The sequence below is a fragment of the Crassostrea angulata genome, chromosome 6 (genome assembly GCF_025612915.1).
Source record: "Crassostrea angulata isolate pt1a10 chromosome 6, ASM2561291v2, whole genome shotgun sequence".
NCBI classification, from domain to species: Eukaryota; Metazoa; Mollusca; class Bivalvia; order Ostreida; family Ostreidae; genus Magallana; species Magallana angulata.
In genome coordinates, this window is record NC_069116.1 from 10,452,296 (window position 1) to 10,462,162 (window position 9,867).

At 36.6% G+C, this 9,867-nt stretch overlaps 1 protein-coding gene across 1 annotated transcript; it reads right to left on the bottom strand.

Moving 5' to 3' along the window:
- Nucleotides 1-1,842: 1,842 nt before the first annotated feature.
- LOC128190349 (cysteine sulfinic acid decarboxylase-like) lies at nt 1,843-5,681 on the bottom strand. The gene is made up of 6 exons (XM_052862371.1): nt 5,557-5,681; nt 3,920-4,342; nt 3,503-3,816; nt 2,986-3,381; nt 2,625-2,876; nt 1,843-2,515 (listed from the first exon to the last, which is right to left on the bottom strand). The coding sequence occupies exons 1-6, from the start codon at nt 5,573-5,575 to the stop codon at nt 2,252-2,254; spliced, it is 1,668 nt and encodes a 555-aa protein (XP_052718331.1). The 5' UTR covers nt 5,576-5,681; the 3' UTR covers nt 1,843-2,251.
- Nucleotides 5,682-9,867: the final 4,186 nt, after the last annotated feature.

Below are 9,867 nucleotides of genomic sequence, written 5' to 3' on the forward strand. Positions count from 1 at the left end.
CCACTGATTGCAGTATTATAACTTCTGACAGGATACTAGCATAATATCACAGAAACCTGAAGTTATATATTTTCCTCATAACAAAATAATACACCTTCTACCTAATATTATTAGGTAGAGGGTATATATTAATTTTATTATGAGAAAAATATATAACTTCAGGTTTCTGTGCATAATTTGACAAAACAGAATTATTCAATGCTATTACCGGGTACCGGTAATAGTTAACCGATTACGTTGACGTTACATCCTGGAGATATTCAGGGTTGTACGTGTTTGCACAGCAATCGATTTTATTTTACAGCCAGCTCCTTATGGAAAAATAATCTTGGAGTGTCGCGGCGAATCACAATCAATGTATAATTTTACATAGAACAGAACATCCATTTATATATTTTTAAATTAGAGCCCGGAACAGACAAGAAACAATTAAAAAAAATAAAGAAAAGATTTGCCAATGGATAGCTAGCACAACAATTTAAATGATATTGCTCATTCTACCAATGATCTTGTACTGTTTCAGTTAAAAGAAAAACCTTGTATAAAAAGTGTATGACAACTCTAAAACGTTATCTGTTATAAATTTGCATGTATTTAATTGGAAACAGTTCCTTTTGTTACTTTTGTTATTTCACTATCCCACTTTGACCCGCTGATTCATTGGCCACGCGTACAAGGTCGGCCGTTAGCTCCGCCTCCATCAGCTGATGCCAGTATTCTGCCGGGAAATTTCCCATTCCCTTCCCATTGAAATGTGAAAGGGGTCGCGTCGTAGTAGTGCTGGAATCTGCTTATGTAATCTAGTTTATATTTAGAATTTATTTGTTATATTTGGACAAGATTACTACCAGTTATTTTGCCTCCACTCATGTGTTAAATTATCTTTTCTCAATAATTATTCATTTTTGACACGTAATAAAAAATATCAATTTTAACTGGATACACAATGTATAAAGCTAATCGCCTGGCACAAAGCGAGTCCTTGAATTCTTGAACCTAACATGTTCTTTTCTTCCTTGTGTACACACTGATAAATATATCAACGGCCTCTCATCAACGACATCTGGGGAATGCGGCAAGCTCGGGGAGGGGGGTCCTTCAAGACACGCTTCATCTGTTTATTTTTAGAAAGGGGGGGGGGTAGATCAGTCGTGTATGTTGTGCACTGCTTTATGATATTCTTGTCAATGTCTTGCCTTGCAGTACTTACCAAGTTAACCAAAGTTTCACCTCTTAATCATTGTGAACAGAATACTCCTAGCTGCTAGTCTTACGACAAATTAACATTTTATATATTGATTTTTGGGGGATGGGATAAAGGTTACAAATCACCATATATTCAGATCGATACAATTTTTTGACCCATTAATATGATACTAATCGCCTTATGATTCAACTTTTATTATTATGGCATTTTCAATAATCTCGTACCCTCTTATGATAATTCTTGATGCAAAAACGCACAAATAAATGTAATTTTGAAGCGTACTCCAATACAAAGGGTAGGATGTTTTTGGAAAGCATTTCCAATGTCCAATTGCGGAAAATTCAACTCATTGTATATTATTATTCTCTACAAATCAATTCTTAGTACTATGCACTGCAAGTCTTTAATTAGAGCAAGTCGCGCATGATGCACTCTTTTCCTTCCAATCTGCAAATGTTCCCATTGTCGTTCATCTCATTCTTAACAATCTGATTTTAAATTACCCATTGAAATAAGAGGTTTATGCCAAGTGTCACGTGAAATTTCTCGCACGTTTTTTTTTTTTATATATCTCCGCTACAAGACTTGCTCACTTATGGTATTCACACAACAACCTCGAATTAAAACATAATATCTTTTAAGGAATATTTTTTATTCTTTTCTCAATTTTTTCCAATGCATTTTTCACTATTTTTTTTTTTTTAATGTCTTTTTTCAGTTTTCTAATTCATAACAGTAACAACTCTTAAGAACAGTTTGCATGTACAGAATATCAACAATATATACATAGATCTGAACAGGAGACGAAATAAATATACAAATCAGTGAAACACAAGAAATAAATATGAGGGATGATTGGTGAAGAAATTCAATGTAATTGCCTCTTCATTTCAACAAAATGTCTTGTAATACATGTACTAATGAACGCCTATAAAACAGATAAAAGGACGAATTCAATGTAATCACTTGTTCGTTTTAGCAAATTGTCTCATAATAATTGACTTAAAACGGATGAAAGACTGTTTTGGTATTTGAACACTATTCTTAGAGATCTTTTCCTAGCCTATCAATTTCATCAACAACGAAATCCATGTCACTTTTCACAGTGTCCAAATTTGAGATGATCATCCTGAAGAAATTAACAAAGTCACCATCAGGCTGGTAACCGACCATCATGGAGCCTGCCTTCATCATTCCCTCCTTGACCTTTGGCCCCACCTTGGAGATTTCATTCCACCACTCTGGAGTTCTCTCTAGACCACGTAGTCTCTTGGGGATATAGTAGAAACACACGTTGGTGCACTGAGGCTGCAAAATACAAGAAACATCCATTTAATTTTTCTTCTTACATTATTACAGATTTTTTTTAAAGTTTCAACAAAATTAAAACTCTTGGAAAGAAGAAACATTTCCTTACCTCCAGCATAAGCTCGAATCCCTCCCTCTCCTGGACGAGCTGGGCCAGGTATTTGGCACATTCAAACTGATTGTCAATGTCTCTCTCAAAGCCTTCATCTCCCTTGTTCTTCCACATGATCCACAGCTTCAGGACGTCATTCTTGCGGCCACACTGAATGGACTTGTCGCCGGTATCGTAAGAGACATCGTAAAACTTGTCCTGTTGGAACAGGTACGAGGCATTGGCAGAGTGGCACTGCTCGAGCAAACCCTGGAAAAATTAAGAAACCTCCCATTATAATTCATGTTTAATGATTTTTTATAAAATTTTCTTTCCAGTTTCCTTTTTTAAGTGTTTCCTTCTTAAAACATAACTGTACCTTGTGTTTGGTAAAGACGAGCGAGCACTGCTGGGGAACACCCATGAGTTTATGGGGGTTCCAAGTCATGGAGTCGGCCCTTTCCACTCCCTTCAAAAGGGGACTGTAGGTCTTGGACAGGAGGGCGCCACCACCCCAGGCACCATCAACATGCATCCACAGATTGTATTTCTGGCAAATATCAGCAATTTCATCGATGGGATCAAATGCTCCAAAAACAGTTGTTCCAGCAGTGGCATTGACAAAGTATGGGGTCTTGCCCTCAGCTTTGGCCTCCAAGATTTTCTTTTCCAAGTCTTCTGGAATCATCTTTCCATTAGCATCAGTCTTGACATTGATGAGATTGTCAAGGCCCATTCCCATAAAAGCCACACCTTTGCCTATAGAATAGTGGCACTGGAAAAAAATTGCAAAACTGTTCAAGAATTGCTCAGTGCATAGATCTGTTAATTTGAAAAATACTTTATAATAGACAATTTCATTGGCTTTCAACAAAATATTAGAGATGAATTTTTACCTTTTCAGAGGTGAAGGCACATATGTCGGGAATGCCTTTGATCCCCTTCTTTTTGACTTCTGGGTATTTAAAATATCTGGCAATGTTGAGTGCATACATGTTGGAAATAGAACCACCAGGGCAGAACATGGCATCTCCATCCTCAAATCCGATTTTGCCGAGCATTTTGTCGATGACTACTCTCTCCATCAGGGAGAACACGGGGGACACTTCGTAGGTGTACAGGCTGGCATTCATCGTCTCCGTCAACCAACATCCTCCCAAACTGTACTCGTCAAGTCCTCCATACAACTGGTTAAAAAATCGGGGATGGGCTGCAAAAAGCAGAAAACATCAATGAAAGCATATTTAAATTTTATTGCATTTCACTTTACATTTTAATTTTAAATTTTTTTCCCTCTCTAATGCTATACTTACCAACTTTCACGCTGTACTTGATGATGTCTTGGCACAGGCTAAGTATTTTTTCATCAGATGTCTTGCTTCCAAGATCAAAGTCAATTTTCTGCTTTAGTTCTTCAGGATAGGAGAATTCCACTACTTTTTCACTGCGGTCACGAGCCTTCATAAACCCATCTTTTATCATCATTTCGTAGAGTTTGTCCAAGAATTCATGTTTTGCTTTTTCTTGTTTGGGGGCCTTTTTCTCATGTTTTTTGTGGTTCTCACTATGACTTTCTTTAGTCTTAATTGTCACATTACACATACTGTTCTCTTTGTTGGATTTCCTGACGGGCTTGTCAGAGAGCATTGTAATTCTCTGCTTCTCTGTGGGCTCCACTTCGAAGTCATTCTTGTCGTGGATTCTTTTGTGGGCACAACTGTGCACTTTAAATGATTCTGAAGAAAATAAAAATATTTTCAAAACACGTCTATTTCTTTTTTTCATCCTACCTCTAGCTGTACGTAACCGTTCGTCGAATATCAAGAATGTACGGGAAGGACAATACAAAATCAAACAAGAGTTACTTCCCTTATATACATTAGCGAACAGCTTATTTGGTATTATCGAGTTTATGCCGGCTCTGCAGGTTTTAACCGGCTGATTTGACATTAGGTGATCAGAAAGATCGCAATTAAAGTTTTTTGAAGGCAAACACAGTGATTATTAATTTGGGAAAGGGGAGAAGAGGGGAGTCTATGTTAACGTCTGTGTGTTTTCGTCGCTGTCATATGCCGACAGGCTTATTTGATTATCGGGAGAAACCCCCGACCGGAGAAGATCACAAAATTTTCCACGTCAATTTTACATTAATCGGGAAAAAACCCGAGAAACCAGTTATAATGCAGAGTTTGGTTCAGCTAGCGCGTCTCTAGCGGTTTATTGTGAATAATAATTACGAAATGTGGACCCCCCCCCCCCCCAAAAAAATAAAATAAAATCCAAACAAAAAACAAATAACCCTTCATTGATTTTAAACTCCACGTGTTTGGCCTGCGCGTGACGTTTAGGGTTAGGTAGAAGCAGCTGATCGTACACCGTAAATATTATCCTACTATCAGCTTATTAAATACTATATTTATCATGCTTGAATATAATACATAACAATGCGTACGAATATTAAACACATGTATAGGTAGTTATTAATTTATAAAACTGAAACCTTTCATGACAAACGTTAATTAACTTAAGGCCTGTTACAAAATGATGTCTTGCAATGAATATAATACCTGCATTTTGACATGGCTTAATCTTATTAATAATTTAAAAACGTTTCATATGCTACATATTGCAATATATTATATTTTTTAAATTACCAATTTAAAAGGCCATGACATGCGCGGATCCAGAAAATTTTTCCAGGGGGGGTCCGAAGGATAATTGTGTTTGCCAGGGGGGGTCCGAGGCATATTTTCGCGATAATTTTACTATGTAAATTTAATAAATTTTCATTTTCCATGGGGGGTCGGGACCCCCCCGACCCCCCCTCTAGATCCGCGCATGCATGAAATTTAAGCAATATTACATTTTAAACAAAAGTAGTCAATTAATTGAGAATGGTTCGGCGATAAATAATTTGAAATTAAAAAGATGAGTAAAAATGCAGACTCACCTGTCATACAACTGGCCATCTCTCTTCTCAAAAAGTTCTTCTTCTACTTTGTAATGCAATCGTTTGACTACATGCATGCTGAAAGTGTAGCATCTCTTTATAAAGAACGTGCATGGAATAACCTTTTTGACCTTTGAACCCCTGACATAAGGAATTTTTACATATCTTTCGGATATTTTTTCTCCGTTTCGCAGAAAAATACTTGTAAAACATGATTAATTTATGAAAATGAATCATAAAATCAGTCTAAAGTAGTTTTATTTGCTTCTGATCAAGATTTCAACAAATAATATGCATAATTGGAATTACACCACACAGTTGAAATAAATCCGTATTTATCCGCACAGGTGATTTCAAATGCACATGCATTTGGCTGTAATTGACCATCGGGAATTTTACCGGGAAGCTTTCATTGTGCGTATGTATGTAAAACCCCAAGGAAAGTTTGACCAGTGGATTAACCCAAAAATGAAAATAAAAAACAAATAAGAGAGATTTCATTTTTCGAATTTTATCACTAAGAACTGGATTCCTTTCCGATCAAAGCTTCTTGCTGTTTAATACTCTTTGAGTATATTATAATGAAATTAAGTTGAAATTTAATTAATTGTATGAAATTATATTGCTGTAAATTATAATTATTCTAGCAGAGAGGTTGATTATGGGCGTATACATGTTTAAGATTTCTATTACTAGATTTTTAAAATGGACTCATTTTAATTGTGTCTTTCATTAATTAATTATAATGACCCCCATATATCATATATATTTGTATAATGTATGTATATGACTTGTGCCACATGTGGTTTTTGTCAATAAATTGAACTGAATTGAATACATATATATCATGACCACGCATTTTTCTATCTGAGATATCAGTTATTTACCTTAAATTTTACAGCGGCTGATTAGCAGAATTAACCGTCGTAGGTATACATTACAATGATGTTTTGGAAATTATGTCACTCAGAATAAAACCGACGGAGCTTCATATTTATCAACTTTCTTGTGCATGGATCAATTTTATTTCATAATATCAGTTATTCTTTCGCTTAATTAAAAAAAAATATCAGAAGTTTTTTATCTTTCGGCATTCAAACTTGAAAATTTTTATTTTATATCTTTTTATTTCGAAATGTACTCTGACACAATCATACATGCAAATGCCAGGTTTTGTTAATTCATTGATCCAAATATTATAAATAAAATAAGAATTCAACATCAACAAATACACAATCAGATCAACTAGTATTTTTCAAACATCGCAGCTTAATATTTTTTCGAAGTTTGATAACACATTTAAGTATATTATACCTGTAAAAAGAAAACATCTTGAAGCTTGATTAATACCTATGATATTTCATATTCGCTAGCGAAAGCGTCGACTCGTTATATTGTCTTCTCAAAATGAGATTCAAAGGAATAGGATCGTTCACTAGCGAATCGAAGATGCTGAGAAACATATAACTTAATTAATTTGAACAACATTATATTATAAACGCGTTGTGCAGTTTATTCACACTATTTAAGTACGTGTATTTACCGAACTTTGCAAAGTTCACAGCTTACAAAATTATGTGTTCTCTAGCAATATACGTGTAAGGATCTTTACCTCTGATAAAACAGATAGTAATATAGTACATTGTTTGGCGTGTGAACATGTCTACAGCACGAGAAGGTAGTTCGGGAACGGCGTTGTGCCTACATACTATAAAATATATTGCGGCATGCATGCAATAACCCCCCCCCCCCTTCCACCTTTCCATGGCATGCTTCAGGAAACCGCTTTTGACTGGTGGAATACCTTTATCAACCTGTACCGTAGATCACGTGACTTAAGAATGAAATTCCTTTGACCAATCAAACGAGAGAGAATTTTTGCTATTTTAAGATTTTCCCACGGTTATGATCGATCTCGAGAAGCATTGTTTTGTTTCTTTTGATACTCCATGAACTTTGATAATGTTCTTTCAAATAAAATTGTAACAATGAAATATAAATAACTATGGTATAAACCACATCGCTTTGTCAGGCCGTGTATACTAGATATAAAAAGATATATGTTTTGTCTTTAGAACAAAACTATTATTATCTATTTTAATAGATATATACATTTTGTGGTAAGAGTTGTGTTGGAATTATTTTTTGTTTGATTTTGAGTCAAATAAAATGAGATTGTTTGAGCTACATATATATATATGTCCATTTGTCCATTAAATTCCTCCACGTGACATTTGTGTGCATGAGTCCGAAATTAGCGGTTCAAGGACTTGTGACCTCATTTTTATATACTCAGCCCCCCTCTCTCTCTCTCTCTCTCTCTCTCTCTCTCTCTCTCTCTCTCTCTCTCTCTCATGATTGATTGATTACTGTGTATGAAAAAAATATTGTAAATGTTAATTTAAATGTGTTTAACTTGAGAAAAGGATAACCCTTATTTTGAAAAAAAATGTAAAATGATCTTTATTATTTTTTGTGCATATCTCCCTCCCACATTAAATACTATATATAAGTTGTGTCGCATACTAGAATATAGGCGACTGCGCCGCAAAAATATGCATATATCATGAAACAGCTAAAGAATATTAACTATATCTTTAAATAAATATTACAAAAACAAGCATCGGTTTAAAGTTCATGCAAATAACTATAAACAAGTTTGTAATACAGAACTATCCCCCGCGGTGTACACCTCTGAAACTTTTCCATGTAAGTTTCTTTCGCTGTTATATAACATTATAAATCCACGTCTTGTTTTCTTAATCCGATTAACGTAAGTCTGGAACATTACAGCACTCAGGTACTGAATCGGTCTGTTGTGCTGGGAACTTTTTCAATGTTAAGAAGTTACACAACATGTTGTGAAAGTATGGTGTTCCGATGGGGCCACTTCGACCTTCGCACTTTCGCCTTTAGGTCGAGGTACGAGAGTGCGAAGTTGCGACGGCGAAAGTGCGAGAGTGCGACGGCGAAGGAGCGAAAGTGCGAAGATGCGACGGCGAAGCGCGAAGTTGCGACGGCGAGAGTGCGAAGTTGCGACGGCGAAGAAGCGATACTAATATCGCACTCTCGCCTTCGCAACTTCGCATTCTCGCCTTCGCATCTTCGCACTTTCGCCTTCGCCTTTTTATAATTATGGAGCTCTCTATCGTTTAAAGACAATTTTAGCTGTATAAAAGGACATCTGAGGCAGACGATGGACTTTTTAGAATTTATTTCCAACAGCCTGCGCAGATCCATAACTTTTTCTAGGGAGTGGGGTGGATAAATAATTATATTTGTCGGGGGTGGGGGAGGGTTCCGAGACATATTTTGGAGATTTTATTATATATAATTAATAAAATTAAATTTTCCGGGGGGATGAGATCCGGACCTTCTCTCTCCCTTTACTGCATGTGTGAAGTTATTAGTATTGAATTTTCGGGGGGGGGGGACCCCCTCTCCACCTCTAGATCCATAGACCAGCAAAAAGTGTCGCATAATGAAATTAGAATGTTACCGTGTTTGATCTACGGTAAACAGACAGCTGGTAAGTGACAGGAGTCTGGAAGTGCATATGTATACATTATGGCGGACCTTACATTTTATATGGAGTATATAACGATTAGGCATAGCCAGCACTGGTAAACATAAATGTCACATATACACATTAAAATATTTATAAACATCCATACTAAGCACAATGGCTTAGCGCATGCGTACCAATGATATCATGGATTAATCGGAAAACCTTTGCGAGTACGGTGCCTGCATCAAATTCTATGTAATAGACCGAGACTTTCTGAATGCTATCAAAAAAGGCGAAGGCGAAAGTGCGAAAGTGCGAAGGCGAGAGTGCGAAATTGCGAAGGCGAGGGAGCGATAGTAGTATCGCTCCTTCGCCTTCGCACCTTCGCGCTTTCGCCTTCGCATCTTCGCGCTTCGCCGTCGCATCTTCGCACTTTCGCTCCTTCGCCGTCGCACTCTCGCACTTTCGCCTTCGCAACTTCGCACTCTCGCATCTTCGACCTAAAGGCGAAAGTGCGAAGGTCGAAGTGGCCCCATCGGAACACCATATTATGAAAGGGAGGGATTACTCTCTCTCTCTCTCTCTCTCTCTCTCTCTCTCTCTCTCTCTCACTCACTCTCGTTTGGTGATTTGCAGAAAAGTAATGACCGAAATAACTCATAAATCATCAAACTCTTTCGATCGTTCTACCTACTACATGTACATGTAGAATATGATACGACAGTATACAATTATTTAATGCTTGAGCAGTCAATAGACCCGAATATTTTTCCCTTGGTGCAGCAAGGGAAAAAATTCGGGTC